At 41.4% G+C, this 23,821-nt stretch overlaps 1 protein-coding gene across 2 annotated transcripts; it reads left to right on the top strand.

Annotated features, from left to right (window-relative positions):
* The first annotated feature begins 2,464 nt into the window (after positions 1-2,464).
* LOC136631375 (chemerin-like receptor 1) lies at positions 2,465-22,977 on the top strand. 2 transcript variants are annotated; one of them, XM_066605649.1, is made up of 2 exons: positions 2,465-2,569; positions 21,107-22,977. In XM_066605649.1, exon 2 carries the CDS (start codon positions 21,138-21,140, stop codon positions 22,197-22,199), a length of 1,062 nt encoding a protein of 353 aa, XP_066461746.1. In that variant the 5' UTR covers positions 2,465-2,569; positions 21,107-21,137; the 3' UTR covers positions 22,200-22,977. The 2 variants fall into 2 exon arrangements, with proteins under 2 accessions (XP_066461746.1, XP_066461745.1); XM_066605648.1 differs by lacking the exon at positions 2,465-2,569 and adding an exon at positions 12,198-12,290.
* The last annotated feature ends 844 nt before the right edge of the window (positions 22,978-23,821 follow it).

Below are 23,821 nucleotides of genomic sequence, written 5' to 3'. Positions count from 1 at the left end.
ACCCCACAAAGTGATCACAGGGTGCCGATGGGTTCTCAAGGCAGCCAGAGGGCTAATCAAGGTCTCCATGTCTGTCAATAAGCTGACATCATAAGCATAGTACGTTGCATTGCAGAAGTAATGCAGTATATTATCCACTGATCTCATCTTCAAGTCCCTTGAAGTACAAAAAGTATCTGTCAAAAAAATTCAAGAGTTTATTTAAAAAAAAAAATATAACCCTTTATCATAGAAAATAAATAAATAAACATATTACATATGTCTGAGTTTGTAGTAACCCATACTATAAAAATGTTATGTCCATTATCCAGCATCCACCTTCCAAAAATGCATTAAAAAACAAAAAGTCTCTTGTACCACAAAATAGTATTAATGGAAACTACAGGTAATCGTGCAAAAAGCAAGGCCTCACAAAGCTCATTGGCAAAAAAATAAATAAAATGTTATGGGCCGTGGAAGGTGGTGATGCACATACAAACTTTTTTTTTTTTTAAATAAAAAGAGCTTTTCTTGTGTGATTATTTCCATAATCATATTGAACTAAAGAATAGATTTCACATATTATTTATGCCGCATGGTAGCACCATAGATAAAACAAACAAAAAAAAAAACAATGCCAAGATTGCTGCTTTATCTGTCTTGCAAAAAATGCAATAAAAACAGATCAAAAAGTTACCACAAAATGAAAGCAATGGAAAGCAAAGCTCATTGTGCAATAATCAATTACTCACATAGTTACATTGGTGCAATTAAAAATGTTATGGCTCTTGTAATACGACAAGGCAAATACAGTTACTATTTAAAAAAAAATATTTTTATTGTACAAAAAAAGTAACACATGAAAAAATTATATAAATTTGGTTTTGCTGTAATCATTTTGAATAAAAGTAGCATTTCATTTATAGGTAAAGGTAAAGCCCCCATCACCGACTCATAGGGTGACATCACATTGGTGACGTTTTCTTGGCAGACTGTTTTTGTGGGGTGGTATGCCATTGCCTTCCCGAGTCATCTTTTAACCCCAGCAAACTGGGTACTCATTTTACCGACTTCCGAAGGAGGGAGGGCGGATTGAACTATACTGTATGGGAATACCATAAAAGAAAACCTAAAAAATCTGGTGGAATTTCTGGAGTTTTTTCTCCATCCTCTCCCCCAAAATTAATGAAAGTTAAATAATACAAAGCAATACCATTAGAAGATACAACTTCTAATGGTTCCACAAAAACAAGGCTTCATACGATTATGTCAGCAAAAAAATGTAAAATGTTATGGCTCCTGGAACATAAGGAAATAAAAAAAAAAATGGCCCGGTCATTAAGGTGCAAAATAGGCTGATCACTAAGGGGTTCAAGAAAAGAACCTCTGTTCAATTGTAGCTGGTTTGGGGCTGTGTCTTACCCAACTGTCCATGGGTATAAGCTGTTGGGGAACTGTGCCCTAGGGTCTTACTTTTGGTGCTGGTACTGCTAGCGATTGCAATGCGTTAGCTCCTGCACAATTGAACGAGAGTATTTTTCACTTGCGCTGCCTATATACTGAGTGTATTTGCGCAGGCACCACTTGTTCACTTTACCCTTATTTAAATGGATAATTAGCCTATCACAATGCCAATGTATTCAGGGAAAGCACTGCTTTTAGCGCCTACCTGCACCAGCAGATGTGCATGTCTGCGTTCTTCCCATAGACCACTATGAGGCTCTTCAGTGTGCAAATATGCACAGAATAGGGCAGGTCCTATTTATTTCTGCCTGCGAAAACAACGGGCACAAAAGAAAGAAGTGAGAATGAAGCTATTGAAATAAATGGATACTACTCTCTGCATTATGTGTGCGGGAATAGAAACCATTGTGGTGGTCTGTTGCTGTAGTATCATAGCCCATGAGATAGGTATAATTTGGGCTTCTCCAGCAGTGTGAGGGGCACTCTCTCACACGCCTGGTTCACTTGGCTGCTCTCATCTACACCACACAATGTGGCACCACTGCACTTCTGCTTCTGGTCCTTCAGTAAGGATCCTACGCCCCTAGCTTCAAGAGATACTGTGTCACACAGATAACTGCACTAACCAGAAGATCAAGGACACAAAACAGTATCATACAGTACACCGTTACACAACTTGGACATCTGCTATAATCTGACAAAACATTCAATTCCCCAAAAGGGAATTAGCTGAACCCTAAGTGAATTCCTTATTAATCTGCTTGGTGCAGCTGATAATATCTTTCCTTTATCACTTTAAATCTCTTGGAGCCATCAAAAGAGGAAGTGTCACCGGGTAGCGGGAATTCCTTAACAGGCAGAAGATCAGTGTTCTTGGAAATACCAATAGTATATAGAAAAAAGGGGAAACAAAGAGAGCGCACCCTGAGCACCATATATGTAGGAGGGCAATGTGACAAAAGGGTTGGGTTGTGTAACTGAGGCACAGCGCTCATCAGGGCACAACAATCACATCTGTTGGATGCTGAAAGTCTTGCTGCCCTCTCCGCTTGCCCTGATCATCCCAGGAAGGGGGCCGGATCGTATATGGAAGTACTGGTTTGTAAGAGCAGCTGAAAGTCTTAAGGTATTGGACCACAAACAGGCCAGTGTTGTATATTAACAAACTCCACCCTTTACTGAATTTACAAGCAATGCCTGTAATAATTAATAATCTCTATTTGTATCGTGCTGACTAAGGGTGACTACCCACTACAGATTTTTTTCACTGTGAAATTGGCAGCGTTTTCTTTTCTGCTGGGGTCTATAGGACTTGTAATGTTAAAATCGCGATCGCGCAAAATCGCGATTTTGTGCAATTACGATTTTAACATTACAAGTCCCATAGACCCCTGCAGAAAAAAACGCTGCCAATTTCGCAGTGAAAAAAAAAACTGTAGTGAGTAGTCACCCTTATTCTGCAGCACTTTCAAAGCACGGGGGAACACAAACAATGCGACAATTACATGTGGTATTCAAATTAATTGGGAACAAACAGGGTGGAGGTGATAATGAGGTACAGGGGCAGGAGATGTACATGATAGGCAAAGTGCAAAGTGTGGGGAGCCATAAAGAGGGGCAGCGGGCATGTTGTGGGGGTGGGGGACTAGATCAGGAGGATTGGTATGCTTCTTTGATGAGATGTGTTTTTAAGGCACGTCTGAAGTTTCGTGGATTGGGGATTGTCCGGATGTTTTGGGGTAGAGCGTTCCACAGTATCGGTTGTGCTTGAGAGAAGCCCTGGAGGTGAGCATGCAAGGTTCGTGTAAGAGGGGTGTTTAGTCTGAGTGTGTTAGTGGATCGGAGTGTGTGGGCTGCGTGGTGTACGGACAGGAGGGAAGTGATGTATGTTGGCGCAGCGCCATGGAGGGCATTGTGGGTGAGAGTGATGAGTTTGAATTGAGTTCTGTAGTGGATGGGTAGCCAGTGCAGTGACTGGCATAGTGCAGAGCCATCTAAGATATGTCTGGATAGGAAGAGGACTCTAGCTGCCGCATTTAGTATGGATTGGAGAGAGGAGAGTCTGGTGTGAGGAAGGCTGATGAGCAGTGAGTTGCAGTAGTCGAGTCAGGAATGGATGAGGGCGATGAATGTTTTTAGCAACTCCGTTGTAAGAAACGGACGGATTTTAGCAATATTCCTGAGGTGCAGATGGCATGTTCGGGCCAGGAATTGGATGTTGAGGGGTGAAGGAGAGGTCAGAGTCCAGTGTGACTCCAAGGAAGCAGGCGTGTTATCTGGGAGTTATGATGGATACTGAGATGGAGATATTGGGGGGGTGGGGATGTCGGCTGGTAGAAGGCGGAAAGACGAGAAGGTCATTTTTTTGAGAAGTTTATTCTGAGAAAAAGGGAGGACATGGTATTAGAGTCAGCAGACAGACAGCGGGCGGTGATATTTTGGAGGAATGGTGGGCACTTCATCAGTAGCTCCATATACATATTTATAAGGCACTCTCACACAGACCATTTTTATAGCATTTAGTGCAGCGTTTCAAATGCTGCGCTAAACGCTGTAAAACGCCTCTATTGATTTCAACTGGGATTTGCAGACGAGTGTTAGAACACGGCGTTTCTAATGCCGCAATTTTTTAATAGTGCCTGCTCTGTTTTAGTGCATTACAACACTTTTAACGGCCCTCATCACCCATTGTAATGATGATTTGCGTTAAAAAAATGCAGTTGTATGCGTTTGAAAATGCCATTCAAAAACACTTTTAAAACGTGGCGTTTTAACAGAAGCCTGTGTGAGAGCAGCCTAAGGAGTGCCCGTGTGGAGCAAGTCATGTGTCACACTGGATCGTCCTAGACATCTAGTAACGGATATCATTTGAACCACCCAGTATGAATTGTGACAGGCAGTGAATGATGGGAATATGTCTATTTATTAGTGTTAAGTCAACCAAAACAGTCAAGCCCCGTCTCTAGTTAAACTTTGCTAAAAGTTCAGTTCAGCACGAAACTAAACCTCAGACAGTTTGTCCCGGCCGAACTCACTAAAATAATCTCTCCTTCAGAAATGCTATATAGTGCTATATAAATAAGGCCGGACTCACAAGAACGTATTTGTATTCCATGCACAATGTACGCTCACATAAGTACATTGATTTTCAGTGTTCCACTCAAACTTGCATACATCACTTGCCTAAATTACACACGTAAAAAAAGAATGCATGTTCGCGTATTACGCGCGTACAGCCCTATTGTCTTCTGTAGGTGCATTGGGAACGCAGTTCAGTGTTTGTTATTCAGTCGTGTGAGCCCGGTCTAAAGGTGATTATTCTGAAGAAGAAACCTACAACACCAGAGGAAGAACATACAAACTCCATGCAGATGTTGTCCTCGGTCAGATTTGAACCCAGGACCCCAGCACTGCATGAGCTACAATGCTAACCACTGAGCCCTTATGCTTCTTTATCCTTCCTCCTTCATAAGAAAAAGGAGGAGAAAGAAGTAAAACACAGTGGCTTAGTGGTTAGCATTGTAGCCATACAGCGCTGGGGTCCTGGGTTCAAATCTGACCAAGGCCAACATCTGCATGCCGTTTGCATGTTTTCACTGTGTTTCTGTGGGTTTCTTCTTCAAAATAATCACCTTTATATATGAAGCACAAACATTTATGGAGAAGATTATTTTAGTGAGTTTGGCCAGGACGAACTGCCTGAGGTTCTGGTTCGCACAGAAGCAGGATTATTTCTGTTTGCAAGGTAGCATTTGGTAGTGTGGAGATGAGGAAGCCCGTCATCCCTTTAACTGACTCAGGATTGCACAAAGACTTTGAATCCTTGAAGTTACCACATACTAGAAGTGTCTGCATGAAATATTGCATCATATTAACCGACTATACGTATATGATTATCCGGTAGAAAGGGCAAATAAGGATAAAATTAATGGGGTTAACTTCATGTTTTTTAAAGTTTTCACCCATGCACTGGATGAGAGAAAACTGATAAATTGGTGGAGGCCCAACCTCTGGATCCCCAACGATACTGAGAAGGGAGGGACCCGTTTCCTCCTTCCTCCTCAATTCTGGGTGACTTCTCCCACCCACAGTGACATCATTGATTCGAGCACAGGTCTGCAGTCACCTCTTCATTCATTTCAATAGGACTGATGAAATACCACCAATGATACCATTATCTGAGGTCCAATTACTGCTGCTTCACTATGATCGCATATTACCACCACATAGGGATGTAATAATACCACCATACTATCAGTGAATAAAAACTGCTGTACAAAGCTCAATATTACATCAATTGTGTAAAGTTTTAAGTAACCGTTATGCAAGAGGGATATATCAGAGTTTGAGCGGGTACAAAGATGGGCAACTAAGTTAATAAATGGAAGGGGCAGACTGCAATACCCAGAGAAGTTATCAAAATTAGGTTTTTTTTAGTTTAGTAAAAAGATGTCTGAGGGGCGACCTAATAACTATGTATACCTATATCAGGGGACAATACAGAGATCCCTCCCATCATCTTTTTATGTGATACCATGCCACTCAGCTATGCATCCACATACTTTATTATATGGGTACATGAGCGACTGGTAGGAATGGCAGTGACAGGGCACGCATGGTATGCATGTGAGAAAGAGGAGAGGGGGGCGCATGAGGGGGTCGGAGAATCACCGGCCCCGAGTGGGCCAGTCAGAGCACTTGTGGGGGCGCAGCGTTATGAAAGAAATTGCGTAGAAGTGGGGTCATGATTTTATATGGGACATTTTGGTGGATATAATTTTATTTGCGGCACAATTTTATATGGGGCACTCTCGGAAGACCTTTGAGGGACATAATTTTGTATGGTGTACTCCGTGGGACATTATATATGAGGCAGAATTTTAAATTAGTCACTTAGAGTGACATTGTATATAGCACATTTTACTGAAAGGATGGAGAAATATTGTATTATAGTATGAGTTAATAAGACAAACTTTGAGAATGTTGCTGTTAAATGCAATTCTTTGCAAAAGTGTTAAGCTTCTTGGTGCTTTTCCTACTTTGTTGCATTATAACTGAGAATTAAAATGGATTTTTGGGGGCTTTTGTATCCTCTGATTTACGCAACATGCCAACTGCTTTTGTACTATGACACAAGCCATAATTAAGACAAAACAGAGGACTTTAATGTGCAATGCAAAACCTGTTTCTGTATGTCAGAGATTTGACACTGGGACGGAGGTTTACCTTCTAGCAGTATAAACTCATGCAGCATGCCAGATGGGGGTGCTGACGATGCGAATGGCAGCTTAGGTCAGATACATCTAACACTGGCTATCCACCCGCGCTCCCCCGAACGGTGGGAACAGCACTGGCAAGAACACTTGTAATAAGTAATAATGGTGCTGTTAATTTTTTTGTCGTGATGCCAGTCTATAGCAAGGCCCGAGTGTGAGGTGGCTGGGTATAGACTCACTCCCACCCTGGGACCACTATAAACAAACTTTAAAGGAATGGTTTGTTGGGGGCTGTAGTCCCTTCCCCACGAGGGTGGTATAGTATGTGGTTCAGTACAGTTGGTCTTAGGTGAGAAGGAACTCCAGGAATCAAGTAATGGGTGAAACAATACAACTCGCTGTTTATTCATAGTTTTCTTATTCAGATGTATAGTCCATCCACTTTCCTAACATCAACAATGGGGAGTTTGATTATATTTTGTCTCTTTCATATATTTCGTCATATATTTTTGTCTCTTTCCTCTCTATTAAAAACTTGTTCTCTATCTTTCTTTTATAATATTCCTTCTGTATCCTTCTTTATATATAGAATCCTTCTTTATATCTTTCATTTCTTAATACAATCTCCTTTCTATATCTTTCTGCTATAACTGGCTTTCTTTGTCTTTCTTGCTATTATAATCTTTTCTTGTACTAAACAACACTTTTCCTTCTCACAGCATTAACTCCTCTATCACCCTCCTTCTCTCACTTGATCCTCTCTCTAAGGCCCAATGTCCACAGGCGGACATAAATTGCGGAATGCCCTATGCGGACGATCCGCAGTTCAAGCCGCCCATAGAGAAACATGGGCGTCCGCAGCTGAATTAAAGCATGTGTATTTGTTTTGCGTACCTTTTGGTCCAGAAAACAAATTGCAGCATGCTCCATTTCAATGTGGTTCCTGAACGGATGCTTCCATTGAAGTCAATGGAAGCTGTCTGATCGGCGGCCCGTCCGGATTCTGCAGGAAAGCAGGAGTTAAAAAAAAAGAAAAAGTCCAGTGCACATGTGCGGCAGTGCACTGGCGGGTGCTTCTGCACACATCCGCAATGAAGACTCGTTCAGGTACGCACAGTCCTTGGCCGCAGGCAGGGTTGGATACCGATGTGGGCTCCCACATACCGAATCTGACCCACGCGTGGACATGAGGCCTTACTCCTACTGGCTCCAACTCCTAACTCCAACTAACTGCCAGATTTTCTGACTGAAAATCCTAACTGCTTTTCCGTGCGGGACTTTCCCTTTTTTCTCTCTAATAATGGGCATGTTCTCGCTGTCACCCTACTATCTGCCAGTCAATCCCAAAGCTGTTCCCATCTGGTAGAATGGCCAATGGGGACTACGGCAACTGACAGTCAATGGGGAAACACAGTGGTTATCAGGCAGAATACACTTAACCTTTTCCCAACTGAGGTTCTCTAATCAAAAAAATCCTAGTATTATTAGTACTCATTTAAAGTTACATGCATAAAAATGTAATTATACACAATCTTATGAAGTGTCCACTCCAGGCCACTACATCCTCCCCTTCTTCAAATAAAGCCGTCCTTGGTGTTCATTCAGACCGGCTATTACAAAGTACCCACATTTGTTAATTCTCTCTTTATGGGGGAATTTAGCAATTTAATGTGGACTATGTGAACCAGGTTGCTGAACAGACCTTCCTTTTTCAAATAATGGTGCACTATCTCAGTAAGGGAGATAAAGGCTGGCCTAATAATCCTTCACCTATTACTTTATTGTAGTGGCTTGTTTTTTGGCCACTACATTCTCTCTTGGCTTAACAAAAGACGACTCAGGCAGAGAACTTTAGAGTCTCAATCAGGATGTACAGTTTGGGTAAATGACAGTGTGTATAATAAAGGTGGATCAATGCGATACCTTGGATCTCAGCAATTTATGAGGCCCATACATATACTTCTCCCTAAAGACATAAAATAATTACATGCTGGGAACTGACATCAAGTAGAGAGGGCTGCTATGAAGGGAACAAGGGAAGAGGAAAAAACATCACTCTCTTCATGACCCATGGACGGCAAAAACTTTGTCCACGACCAAACAACATTTGAACGATGGGTCAGGGTGGAACCCTGGTTCCCACGCATAACACAGTCATCTTGGCATTAGTTCTTCATGAGGGGGACCCCAAGTAAAACTTTTGGAACCACTTTATGAGTCCCAGCTTATTACGTGGTACTCTTTCACGTCCACCTGCAAAATACTTAATCAATTCGTTACAGTACATAGCATTGAGCGAGCGAGCGAGCGAGGATAAGTCATTTACTCGGACGAGCCTCGCTCTTCTCGAGTAACTGCATTCTTGTCCGAGTGTGCTCAAGGGGGGTGTGAGCAGGGGGCGGCGGGGTGTAGCGGGGGGAGGGGGAGAGAGATGTCTCTCACTCTCTCCCCCACTACCCCCCGCTATCCCCCACCGCATCCTGCCACTCCCCCCTTGAGCACACTCGGACAAGAATGCAGTTACTCGAGAAGAGCGAGGGTCGCCCGAGTAAATGACTTATCCTCGCTCGCTCGCTCGCTCAATGCTATGTACTGTAACGAATTGATTAAGTATTTTGCAGGTGGACGTGAAAGAGTACCACGTAATAAGCTGGGACTCATAAAGTGGTTCCAAAAGTTTTACTTGGGGTCCCCCTCATGAAGAACTAATGCCAAGATGACTGTGTTATGCGTGGGAACCAGGGTTCCACCCTGACCCATCGTTCAAATGTTGTTTGGTCGTGGACAAAGTTTTTGCCGTCCATGGGTCATGAAGAGAGTGATGTTTTTTCCTCTTCCCTTGTTCCCTTCATAGCAGCCCTCTCTACTTGATGTCAGTTCCCAGCATGTAATTATTTTATGTCTTTAGGGAGAAGTATATGTATGGGCCTCATAAATTGCTGAGATCCAAGGTATCGCATTGATCCACCTTTATTATACACACTGTCATTTACCCAAACTGTACATCCTGATTGAGACTCTAAAGTTCTCTGCCTGAGTCGTCTCATATACTCGCGTATATACGCGCGTAAAAACGCACCTACAAAAGATAGAACATATTGGTGGCAATGGACATGGTCACGCGTTTTTTTTACACGCGTATATACGCGTGTATTTACGCCCGTGTGACTGAGGCCTGAGCCTTTAGCCAATCTGCACAGCCCTTTCAGGAGGCGGGGATTTTTAAATCCCCGACTGCTAAAAGAGCTTCATAGCAGTGCCGGGGAGCCAGCAGGAGGACGCGGCTGAGCGCAGGAGAGGTGAGTAAAATTTTAAAAAAAAATTTCACACTTTTGGCAGATTATTGGGGAAGGGCCCTCCCCGATAATCATTCCACGGGGCTTGCCAAAGCAGTGCTTTCAATGGGATCGGCAGCAGTGCCGATCTTAGTGAAAGCAATGGAATAGAATGCCGGGGACTTCTGCCACAGCTGTAACAGCTGTCACAGCTGTGGCAGAGGATTCCTTTATCGCCGCAGTCCTTGCAGGGATGAAGGAAACTCCTGCCACAGCTGTCACAGCTGTTACAGCTGTGGCAGAAGTCCCCGGCATTCTCCCTCTCTTTTCAATGGGGCTAGCGCTGCTGCCGCTGGCCCCATTGAAAAGACTGGCGATATGTCGGTGTGATGCTGATATCCTGGCGTCATCCTGATTTTTTTCTCACACTGCGATGCGAGACTTTAACTTTTGAATCGCATCGCAGAGGAGAAAATATCGCCTGTGGGTGGGAGCCCTAAGACAGATTCATTAAGCAACAGTTTCCATTTTCCTTTTCTTATAATGGAGAAGGACAGCTGAATCCATAGTGCAAATGTGTACATGCCCTATGGGAAAACATGTAAATATCTTGGAATTTCCCAGTTAAAAGCCAGACCTCAATCCAATAGAGAAGCTGTGGCATGACCTGAAGACTGCTGTACACCAACCCAGTGTAGTGGCCCAGTACATCATCCTTGCCCCCTCCATAAGCGTCATACATGTAATGTCTTATGTAGATGCACTGTGAAAAAATGTCTTGGCATTCTAGTATGTGTATTGCACAGCTGTAGCAAATAATGAGTTAATGTCTGCAAAAGTTAGCTGACTGTCTATAAATGTATCCATTCTATCCTGTCACGTGGTATGAAAGAGGCTATAAATGCAAGTGCTTGAGAGCAGGAAAGAGTTGTTGAAGAGTGCCAGCTACATGGGGGTACCTTTAACCCTCGAGTAGTGAAGTATGGAGGAAGAGGAGAGGTTTTCCTGGAATGCATGTTCAAAGAATGATGATGGAATGAGCACCCAAAAGAGTGAGGAGAGACCAAGTGCATTCTTTCAAGGCCTAGTACAGAAGTACTCAATTATTTGTTTCACGCCTGCGCATCTTTAAGTCTGGGACTGCCTAGTGAAGGTACTCGATCAAGCATCCTGAAATCTGGGTCTTTATTTAGTCAAACACAGGTGGCCTGAAGTCTGGGTCTGCCGTGTGGAGGTACTCTAGCTTCCCTACTTCCTGCACTTTTCAAACCTGTCATTTATGCCTTGTATCGCTAAAATTTATTCTTTAAGTAAAAGTTATTCCAGGCCCTGACAGTTCCCGGGGACCTGAGGTCCTATATCTCCTGTCTCTGGCTTGTTTATTTCCCCGCCGATGTTCATGCCAGGGGGTACCGGAACGGTGGCGTCACCCGTGACAACCACAACCACTGTTCCCCAGTTTATTGGGCATCCCCATGACGGTGGTGTCCAAAAGAGGCCCAGCGCTGCCCTAGGCAAGGCTATGTGCGTTGCTCCGGGAGGAAGTGTGGTGAGTGCTGCCGTGACATGCCAGCATCTTACCCTCCTCGCTCCTCAACGTATGCCATGTGTCCAGAGTCACCCTACGGGACGCTGCAACAGCCCATTTAACTTGAAGGAGTAGGAGCAAAAGTCCCCATGTCTTCATGTGCCAAGAGACTTGTATCTGTATTTGCAGCAAAAGGTGGCTCCACAAAGTATGGGCTTAAGGCTGTGAATACTTATGCACAGTATAGTTTTGTCTTAATTATTGTTTGTATCACAGGAAAAAAAATATGCTAATGGAAAATTCTAATGGGGTGAATACTTCTGCATGGTGCTTTAAGTATATTGTGACTGTAAATCCGTAAGTCAATTTGGTCACTTTTGGTCCCTCTGGTCAGTGTGACACAATCTTCTCTGTGGTTAAGGCAATTGGAGCATTTCCTGTATGTTGTACATAGTTTATGTGTTGCAGTTGAGCAACATAACAAACAGGGAAAACGGATCATGTGATCCCAATTACTGATCTGTTCATTCCCATCAAACTGTACTCCTACTATAGATTACTTTGTGGAGCAGTTGGCTATCAGAGATTCACTGTTTTTTGGGGGCTAAATCAATATCCAGGTTCACAGCACTGATAGGACCTCTACTGGGGGGCAGGATACCTTACGTTAAAAAAAGAGGATTTCCTATTGACAGTAAGAGTCTGCTGACTCAGGCTCCTGATGTAAAGGCTGATGTCACGGTTGGGTTTATATACAGTTGAGACATCTGGAGAATATTTTTAGAAAGCAAAGTACCTCAACAAGAAGCAGGTCATCAAGATAAGCAAGTAAGTAAGCAATGTACATAGAATGTATCAGCCAGGGAATGGGCAGTGACAGGTATAACGGGGAAGACTTAGGGCTCTTATGTTCAGCACAAGTTACTTTACTATTCATAAAATACAGATATTACAGAGAATTGTATTGTTACCATGTAACTAGTGAGCAAGTCTAATGCTAAGGATGCATCTAGCTGAGCTGAATATAGTACTTCTCTCTTGAGCGATCTCTCTGAGTGAATATAATGAAGTAGGTTTACCAGCAGTCCCATGTAATATAACAGATCACATATTGTGCTATTTTAGTTGTACGAATTAATAAACTCAGATTTATTGCAAAGATCATTTGTTTGACATCTATACTAAAGTCAAATGTTTATACCACATTGCTGGAGCAGGAAGGACATACAGGGGCACATTTATTAAGGATCAATGTTTTGCATGTTGGTCTTAGATAAGTGGCAATGAAATAAAATGTGCCAAATGTGATAATAGGTGCAAGACTCTTATTATATTTGGTGTAGCTAGTCGTACACCAGGTGCTGAAATCTAAGGCATGTAAATTCTGCCAGTTTTTGTTGTAAATTATTGTGAATTTGAGGGGTCACAGGTGACCCCACTGCTCCCGCCCAGCCCTGACTACTTTTTACAAATGTGGCAAGGTCAGTATAAACTTCTAAAAATTCAATCATTTGGGCAAGTGGGACTTCTGCAATAATACATGACTTTTTACACTTTTTTAATGCTAGAATTCTGGTGTAAAGATGTTAATAATTCCCCCCACTCTTTTTATATTTGGGGAGGGTGGGAGTGGAAAAAAGCAGCCATTCCATCATTGTTTTTTGGGCTTTGATTTTTCCTACCATTCACTGTGTGGTACAAATGACTTATCTGTATTGTGCAGTCAGTACAGTTACGGTGATACCAAATATATAAAGCTTTTTTTGCTTTCTTACTATAATTGTTTTTGTGTCGCTACATTGACACAAGACCCATTACATTTTTACTTCTCCATTATCGGAGTTGTATGAGGACTTGTCTATCGGACAGTCTGTGGTGTTCATTGCTATCATTTAGGGGTATATATGCTTTTATGACCACTTTTTATTCCATTTTTTGGAAAACAAGATAAACAAAAAACAGCAATTCTGGCATTTTTTTTTCTTTTACTGGGGACTAGATGACAGTGAAAGTGGCTGTAGGAAGCAGGGAGAAATGAGATAAAGATCAGTAGTGCAGCTGCCAAGTACCTGTACCCAGGGAGAGGGACAACTGCCTCCCAGTTTTGTCATACTGACAGCAAGCAATTATGTGTTACAATTACAATTACTGTGTTCAAGATTAACTTACCTTATTGCATTCATGTGTTGATAAAATTGTAATTATCTAATCTAAAGTGTGAAAAACTATTATTTCCTGGCATTCATAGGATAGCCGCTGTAGGCCATAATTAGTCATATTCAGGATTACAAATGGTACTGGGACAATTACTTGTTTTATTTGCATTGCTTCATAAGTTGCATAATATCGATCTTCTTCTGTTATTTGTCTCTAATAAAAGTTCCTCTTTTTGTAACTCCGTCATCTGCATCGTATTCTGCAACTTGTGTTGCTTACCATCAGCTGAGAAACCGTAGCAAGAACAACAGCCTACTCCTTACCAGCCTTTCCCACGACACTGCATCCTGCCAGTGGGGAGCATAGGGCTGTCAGACCTGGAGATCTCTGCCTGGGAAAGCTCAAGAGATAAAAGTCCATATATGTACTGTTACATCACTGACACTTATAGACATATATAGTATATTTAATGGAAGTTGATTATGAATGGCATACAATGTAACCATCATTCATACACTCCGATTGTAAAAAAAAACAAGCATGTGTGTGACATATGGTGTATGTTTTTTTCCCCTCTTTTTTAAAGAACACTATTGGATGGAATGGCATTGTCTGCTATACTATTTCATATGTTCTGTTATGGTATACTGATGTATATTGGCCAGGACACTCTTTTGTCATAAGCCAAGCAATAAGTGGTATAAACTTTGACAAAAGAGTGAACAGATGTACTAAATGCATCATCCAGCATGAGCCGCTGTGATAAATCTTCAGACTGCCTGGTTTAAGTTTACACTGCCTGAATCTGAGAGCGGATTAGTGTAATATTACGACACAGCGCAGAACTGTAACTGTAGAGAACAGGCACTAAGGAAATATTACTACAAGACACACAAACAAATGATTTGACGATTTATTACAGCAGGTTTCCAAATAGGAAACTGACACATTTCCTCATAAACCACAGAAATGTTTTTTTTTTTTCATTTCCACAACTTTTTTCCACTCATCCACTAACGTTATACATCTAAATACTCTTTTTTTTTTCTTGGGCTGCCAAAAAAATATCGGTGTTTTTTTGTGACATGTTGAGCTGTTTTCAATATCTTTTTTTAGATTTTTTTCTCTTTTAGGTGAAAAGGGCATACTCACACAGGTGTATGTGCATGTGTTTTACCGCATATTTTTCATATGCGCGTACACAGCAAGTACTTGCCTCGTACTTCTGATCCCCATAGCCTATATTGGCATGTATCCGCACGTAATAAGCACCAAGATAGGGCATGCTGCAGTTCTACTTGCGTGCATAATACGCACAATAAAAATCAATAAGCTATTAGCATTACGCATTATATGCATGAAAGATATGCGCATAATACACAATGACAATGCACCTGTGTGAGTGAGCCTTTAAGTGCAAAGCGTACAAAAAGTAAAAAAAAAATGTTTTTCAAGTTGAGGACAACCCATTTAAAACTTTGTCATTTTTTTTATTCTGCAGAGTTTTCCACTGTAACTGGGACATTTATGGGAGCGCCATTCACAGGGTAAAACTTCCTCCTGTCCTAACATTAATCACTAGCAGACGTGATCTGGGTCTACAAACCCAGCAGCTAAAGTGTGCCATGATAGAGGCAGTCACTGCCTCTACTATCCAGTGATATGTCAGCTAGTAAAGGGGAGACAGAAATGTTTATGAGCCACTTCTGTTTTTTCCTGAAGGTCCCTGCCTAGCTCTGACAGCCGGGCTCTCAGCCTGCTTCTTCTAGATTAAAGAGCTTTAAAGCAATGACTTCAAAAGATGTCGCTGCAGACTTAGGACTGTCAAAAGACAGTAGAAGTCAGGAGTTGGTAAGCATTGCGTTTACTCATTCAAAGTCCATTAAACACTGCCACCTAGTGGCCACTCCATTTTAATTCAATGCCATGTATAACTTTGTATCATAGCAACACTGAAAAAAAACACAATTCCACCTAGTTTAACATATTCTTCTGCAGTGTTGATCCAGAATAAGTGAACACAATCTGTAATTTTTCTCAGCCTGAGAGAGAAGTAACAATCATCGGCTTATTCCAAATATGCCAATGAGAATAAACCCTGGATCTCTAGATTACTACAGATTAGTCAGGATCTTTCCCACTGCAGTGCCCGACAAACCCCAGCCTGGCAGAGATTTAAAGTATGTATGTATAGTTATAAGCTCACCTTAAACTATCTTCTTTCCAAACAGAATAACCCAAGTTTTGATGATTTTTCTGGGGGCTGCAGTACATCCATTCGATTCACTATTTTTGTGACCCTCTTGCTTCAGCTATACTACATCTAGCTATAAATTTTACAAATATTCCATATAGGATCTACCTAGTGGTTGGAAAGAGGTAAAACTATATTTTTATACTGTATTTTGCAACATCCAATTAGTTGCCTTGGCAGCAGCTGCTTGGCACTGGTGACTACAGGTTGTCGTGCAATAATATCCCCAAATCCCTTTTTCATTTAAATTTTAAGGGAATCTGTCACCTACTTTTAAGCTAAGCTAGATGACAAGTCTGGGGATGTACACTACCGTTCAAAAGTTTGGGGTCACATTGAAATGTCCTTATTTTTGATGGAAAAGCACTGTACTTTTCAATGAAGAAAACTTTAAACTAGTCCTAACTTTAAACAAATGCACTCTATACATTGCTAATGTGGTAAATGACTATTCTAGCTGCAAATGTCTGTTTTTTTGTGCAATATCTACAAAGGTGTATAGAGGCCCATTTCCAGCAACTATCACTCCAGTGTTCTAATGGTACAATGCATTTGCTCATTGGCTCAGAAGGCTAATTGATGATTAGAAAACCCTTGTGCAATCATGTTCACACATCTGAAAACAGTCTAGCTCGTTACAGAAGCTACAAAACTGACCTTCCTGTGAGCAGATTGAGTTTCTGGAGCATCACATTTGTGGGGTCAATTAAACGCTCAAAATGGCCAGAAAAAAAGAACTTTCATCTGAAACTCGACAGTCTATTCTTGTTCTTAGAAATGAAGGCTATTCCATGCGAGAAATTGCTAAGAAATTGAAGATTTCCTACAACGGTGTGTACTACTCCCTTCAGAGGACAGCACAAACAGGCTCTAACCAGAGTAGAAAAAGAAGTGGGAGGCCGCGTTGCACAACTAAGCAAGAAGATAAGCACATTAGAGTCTCTAGTTTGAGAAACAGACGCCTCACAGGTACCCAACTGGCATCTTCATTAAATAGTACCCGCAAAACACCAGTGTCAACATCTACAGTGAAGAGGCGGCTGCGGGATTTTGGGCTTCAGGGCAGAGTGGCAAAGAAAAAGCCATATCTGAGACTGGCCAATAAAAGAAAAAGATTAAGATGGGCAAAAGAACACAGACATTGGACAGAGGAAGACTGGAAAAAAGTGTTGTGGACGGATGAATCCAAGTTTGAGGTGTTTGGATCACAAAGAAGAACGTTTGTGAGACGCAGAACAAATGAAAAGATGCTGGAAGAATGCCTGACGCCATCTGTTAAGCATGGTGGAGGTAATGTGATGGTCTGGGGTTGCTTTGGTGCTGGTAAGGTGGGAGATTTGTACAGGGTAAAAGGGATTCTGAATAAGGAAGGCTATCACTCCATTTTGCAACGCCATGCCATACCCAGTGGACAGCGCTTGATTGGAACCAATTTCATCCTACAACAGGACAATGACCCTAAACACACCTCCAAATTGTGCAAGAACTATTTACAGCAGAAGCAGGCAGCTGGTATTCTATCGGTAATGGAGTGGCCAGCGCAGTCACCAGATCTGAACCCCATTGAGCTGTTGTGGGAGCAGCTTGACCGTATGGTACGCCAGAAGTGCCCATCCAACCAATCCAACTTGTGGGAGATGCTTCTAGAAGTGTGGGGTGCAATTTCACAAGCTTACCTCAACAAATTAACAGCTAGAATGTCAAAGGTGTGCAATGCTGTAATTGCTGCAAAAGGAGGATTCTTTGACGAAAGCAAAGTTTGATGTAAAAACAATGTTATTTCAAATACAAATCATTATTTCTAACCTTGTCAATGTCTTGACTCTATTTTCTATTCATTTCACAACGCATGGTGGTGAATAAGTGTGACTTTTCATGGAAAACACAAAATTGTTTGGGTGACCCCAAACTTTTGAACGGTAGTGTAAGTTTCATTATTACCTTCTCCTTCGTTCCCCTGGTGTCAGTGCTGGAAGCTGCTGCCCAATGCATTGAGCGTCGCAGTTACATAGTCCGCCCATTATATAATTAGCGGCGGCTTCCAGTGCCGACACCGGGGTAGGCAAGTATAAAACTTGCATCCCCGGACTATAGGCTTAATTTATAGGGCTTAAAGCAAGTGACGGATCCCCTTTAACCCAGGGTTTGTCATACACGCTGTTCAAAAAATTAAGGGAACACTTAAGCATCACAGTATAACACCCAAATCATTTGGGTTGTGTTCCTACACATCAAAAACCTCTTGAAGCTAAAACCAACCCAACCATGGCAATCAACGGCCGCAGAAACTGAGTGGCACAGTAGTACCAGCACCTGTAAGGAGCCGGATGCTAGACTAATTTGAACTTGAACCAAAATCGAAGATGTCCGCTGCATCTGTAATAAGATTTAGATCGACGCTTGAATCCATTTCAGAATCTCTGGACATTCTGTATCAGTCTAAGTAGCCTTTTTAAATGAACTAGATTGTCCCGATGTTCGCTTCTCAAACATAAAATGTTTCAAAAGTGGTGATTGTGAACTTCTATATCTGCTTCGTTAGGTGATTTAGAATGTCACTTTGTAATTGGAGCAATTATCTCATATAAAAAAGCCTACAGGTCTCTCTCTCTGTTTGTCTGTCTTTCTCTCTGTCTGTCTCTGTTTGTCTCTCACTCTGTCTCTCCATTACTCTTTCTCTCACTGTCTGTCTCTCTATTGCTCTCTCTGTCTCTATCGCTCTCTCATTCTGTCTCTCTATCTCTGTATCGCTCTTTGTTGGGCAGTGTATGGTGCAGCTTAGCAGTGTATGTTGTGTTGCTTAGCAACGCTTCACTCATTCCAGCGCATGCCTGAAGCACAGCAGCACCATCCATAGACTTAACATTGTAACAATGTAAATGTATTAAACTCACATTTGATGATTTTACGGCACCGGTGACATGTGTGTCATCTAATGACCCCAACATCATACACCGAAGTTACAGCAAAGGGGCAAAGTGCAGTGCAAGAAAAAGCATGTAGGCTTATTTGTATTAGATATGGAAGGAACAAAGTAATTGATTTTACCTATACCACATGTATGCTGCCACGAATTCTGTTATTTTTCATACACACTACTGAGTCACATTATGAGTTACTATGATGAAATTCACCCAAATTGATTTTCTGGGTGATTTGCAATCCAGCCCAAACTTAAAGTGGTGTTTTGAGTTATTTTTTTTTTTTTGTAAAAGTGTGTTCTGAATGCAAAAAAAACAAATAATAAACTTATACTCACCTCTCCCGGCTCTCGCTGTGTCCAGCACCATCGCTCTGGGTCTCCCCTCTGACGTCACATTTGTAGTTTTTTCCCAGCCTGTTTATGAACGTCACAGGCACTGCAGCCAATAACAGAGCTCAGTGATCAATCACTGAGTTCGGTTATTGAACATTGTGCCTGTGATGTCCCATAAACAGCATGGAAAAAACCTGCAAACGTGACGTCCGAGGAATGGTGCCGGACACAGCGGGAGCGGGGAAAGGTGAGTGTATGCCATTTTTTTACATACATAGTATGTTAGACTGAAAGAAGACAATGTCCACCCAGTTCAGCCTGTTTCCACCCCTTCTTGTTGATCCAGGGGAAGGCAAAACCCCCCAATAAGGCAGAAGCCAATTTAGCCCATTTTTGGGGAAAAAAATCCTTCCTGACTCCATAATAACAGTCAGAATAATTGCTGGATCAACATTTGAAAGTTCCTACCTGACTCTGAAGACCCAGATGAACATTCCCGCTGGTTATTTAATGTCTGTATCCTGTAATATCAAAGCTCTCTGAAAAGACATCTAGTCCCCTCTTAAACTCCTCTATGGATTTTGCCATCACCACATCTTAGGCAGAGAGTTCCACAGTCTCACTGCTCTTACAGTAAAGAACCCCCTTCTATGTTGGTGAAACCTGCTTTCTTTTAGACGTAGATGATGCCCTCTTGTTACCATCGCAGTCCGAGGTATAAACAGATTGTCCCCAAATGTATTTATACATAGTTATTTGATCACCCCTTAGCCCTCTTTTTTCTAGGTTAAATAATCCCAATTTTGACAGCCTCTCTTAGCATTCCAGTCCCTTCATTACGTTTATTAATTTAGTTGTACTTCTTTGAACTCCCTCCAGTGCTGCAACATCTTTCCTAAGCACTGGTGTCCAGAACTGTACATAGTATTCCATGTGGGGTCTGACAAGTGCCTTGTATTTTAGAAGAGTAATGTTCTCGTCCCTTGCCCCTATACCTCTTTTAATGCACTCCAAGATTGTATTTGCCTTTGCAGCAGCTGACTGGCATTGATTGTTCCAGTTAAGTCTACAGTCAACTAGTACCAATATTTTTTTTTCCATATCACTTTTCCCTAGTGGTACCACATTTAGTGTGAATTGGTAACATCCATTTCTCCCGCCCATGTGCATAGCCTTACATTTATCGGTATTTTGTTTTATATTTTGTTATTTTACTGCATGCAGAACAGACTTTTACTAAAGTAATATAACTCGGAACACCTCTTTAATCTCCTCCTCAGATAATATGCACCAGCTTGTGGTCATATAAGAGCATAATTAGGAAAAATATTGATACAGTATTAGGCTGGCTTCACACAGGCGAGAAAATCGTGCAAGATTAGTGCATTGCTAGATACACAAAACTCACACGAAAATGAACCCCATTCTTTTGAATGAGCTAATACATGAGCGATTTTTTTCCTGCGTCCTATCTTTCAGCGTGCTCTCGCATCGCCCATTGTTTTCAATGGGGTCAGTGGCAGTATCACGCCACATGTTAGTTGCAGGTTATGTGAGATCTCCCCATTGAAATCAATAGGAGAAACACTGCAATCCTTTTTGGAGATAAAAACACCTTGCATCTGCAGGAAAATTGCTTGTTGACACGCGCAATATTGGGCCGTGAATCACAGCCCAATATCACGCTCACCCATGGGAAGTTAGCCTTGCTAATTAGGTTTATTGTGTGCCCATTTCTCAGTTTTGAGTAGTGGTGGGGGAGGGGGGGGGCAGTCACACCCTGAGGATTACTATCATAAAGAACAATGGTTGGCATAATAAGGTTTGGTAAATGTTTTAGCCTCCTGAAAGCTCCATAAGACTGTACAGGTAAACTAAGGATAAATTAGCAAAGCACTTCGGTGCCTTTACATTGACAGCAAAGGACAAATTGAAATTTTTAATTATTTATAATATTTTTTGCGTTTACATTTATAGTTTTTTTGAGGAACCATCCACCACAGAAGTCATGGAGAATATCACAACACTGTATCCGTTCTCTGAAGTTACATCCCCATACAACACTTCTAGCAATATCTCTGATGAATATGATGATGATGAAGATGAACACTATTCAATATCCCATTACTTCACTCTGGTGGTCTATTCTTTGGCTTTTGTACTGGGCACTACTGGGAATGGCCTAGTCCTCTGGTTCACAATCTTCAAGATGAAGAAGACAGTCAATGTTATATGGTTCCTTAATTTATCACTTGCTGACTTTACTTTCACATTATTTCTTCCTTTGAGTATAATCTACCTGGCTAATAATTTCAACTGGCTCTTTGGGAACTTCATGTGCAAGCTCAATAGTCTGGTAGCTTTCATCAACTTGTTTGCAAGCGTCTTCCTGCTCACCGTCATCAGTATTGATCGCTGTATCTCGGTCATCTTCCCAGTTTGGTGTCAAAACCACCGTACTCCAAGACTGGCTTTATTTGTCGTCATGGGTGTTTGGATTCTGGCTCTTATGTTTAGCTTACCATACTTTATCTTCAGAGACACCTTTGAGTATATAGATGGAACCTCTTGCTATAACAATTTTGAACTTGGAGAATCAGAAGATATTGGTATTTCCCGCCACAGAGGAACAATTATAACGAGATTCATCGTGGGATTTTTTATTCCTTTCACCATTATTGTCACATGTTACTCTGTGATTGCCCTACGTATCCAAAGAAACCACATGACCACCTCTAGCAAGCCTTTCAAAGTTATAATTGCAGTGATTATTTCTTTCTTCGTCTGTTGGATCCCTTATCATATTTTCTCCTTTCTGGAATTGCATGCAGTCGCTAGGAATGATGATTATTTGGCGAGAGCAGTAATTGTTGGTATTCCTTTTGCCTCCAGCCTGGCATTCATGAACAGCTGTGTCAACCCTTTTCTCTATGTTTTCATTGGTCGGGACTTTAGGGTTAATTTCTGGAGGTCTATCCATTCCATATTCGAGAAAGCTTTCAGTGAGGACTCAGTGCATAAAGACCTCCAGAGTAAGACCAAGTCTACATCTGACTCCCAGGTGGTCTAAGTGAGAGTCACATTTGAACTTGTTTGACTATAAAGGTTCCCGTACACATTATCACTGGACTAAATGACTTGAAAAGATAATTGGCAATGATCATTATTAACGATGTTTTATTAAAGAATAACAAATTTGTTGTTTGGTGCTTCTACACTGAGGACACCCCTGATTAAAGGCTACTGTTAAAGTGTTGGAGAAACTTTACTACAGTAAATCAAACTCAATCTTGAAGATAAATTGATGACCATACTGATTGGATCAATGGCTGGTTGTCCCAGTGGTTGGCTAGCTTACTGAGGTTCCTGTTCGACCATTTTTTTTACAAAGGTTCCATGATAGTAAGCTGGTAACAGATTGCCCTCTACTATAACTCAAAGTTGTCTGCTGTGATTGGTGGAGGAACCTTGAAGCAAGTGTTCAATTCCCCTAAAGTACTACTACAAGGGTGGCATCACACAGTTTCTATTAAAATTATTGCATCTATAGGTGTGCTACATCCTCTAGAGTAAGACGCTGTTTGTCGCTGCTCACTATTTTAGTTACTTGATAAGGGTCCTTAATGAGGGACCCTTTTATTGACACACAATTTGTAAATGGATTATCCCTAAGGCTTCTTTCTGTATTTATTATAGACAGATGTTATATGTGAATCTCAAAATGCATAATGGGGCCTATTTAAGCACTCCTGGACTCCAGAATTCTGGTGCCCAAAACTCGCAGTTTTGGTGCACATGCACCATCATAGAAAAATTGTGAAGTCTATTGTTATATGTATGAGCTTGAATCGGTCATGTTTTTAATAAATAAATGTTAAATAAACATTTTTTTATCATTTATTTTTGCTTTGTTTTAAAATTCTAAATGCAATTGAAAAGGGGAGATAGAAAAAAAACTGGACTGAAGCTTTTACTTTGAGATCAGTTATATACCAAGTGCATTGGATTTACACGTTACAGTTTTACACCAATAAGGAAGATGGAACAATTACTCTGCAGCGACACCTATGGGATGGTGGCATTCCTGCAAGTCAATTTTAGACTCTTTATACAATGACTGGGAATTCACCAATCACAATAACACTTCAATGATCGAGGGGCAGAGTCAGCCCCTTCTCACATCTAAATGGTTAAAAGGCCGGGATCATAGTTCTCTCCGATCCCAGCCAATGCACCTGAGTGTTAGCTGGCACCCACCATGTTTGGACAAACAGGTATGTCACATGATGCAAAGTGGTTAGTCTTATGCAATTTTTTCAGGATACTTTCTGTATTAATTGATTCTGTTATTCAAGATTTCAGTTCACTGTTATTGAATAAGAACTTTCATTGTTTACCTCCAATATATAGATTTATGGATATAAATCAGTCCTGATCATCTGCTTGATGCGTTACAAGATATTACTGTGTTTTAACTGTTGGGAGATGCGCACCTGTGTGGTCATGACATATCAGAAAGTTTTGATGCCCTAGAAGTAAAATGATCCAGGTTTCTATTCAATTAATACAGAACGTAAATTGGAAAATTGTATAACTTTTCATCATGCAAAGAATTATATACATTTGCAGAAATTTAACTTTTCTTTAATGTATCCTTAAGGGTGCGTTCACACGAGCGCATAAACGGCGCGT

Source organism: Eleutherodactylus coqui, chromosome 6, assembly GCF_035609145.1.
Source record: "Eleutherodactylus coqui strain aEleCoq1 chromosome 6, aEleCoq1.hap1, whole genome shotgun sequence".
In the NCBI taxonomy this organism is placed as follows: Eukaryota; Metazoa; Chordata; class Amphibia; order Anura; family Eleutherodactylidae; genus Eleutherodactylus; species Eleutherodactylus coqui.
Note: the sequence above shows the minus strand (reverse complement) of the source record. Positions and strands in the feature narration are given on the sequence as shown.

Bases quoted from the DNA above. Each gene is read 5' to 3' on its own strand.
- LOC136631375 (XM_066605649.1), top strand. From the start codon at position 21,138: ATGGAGAATATCACAACACTGTATCCGTTCTCTGAAGTTACATCCCCA.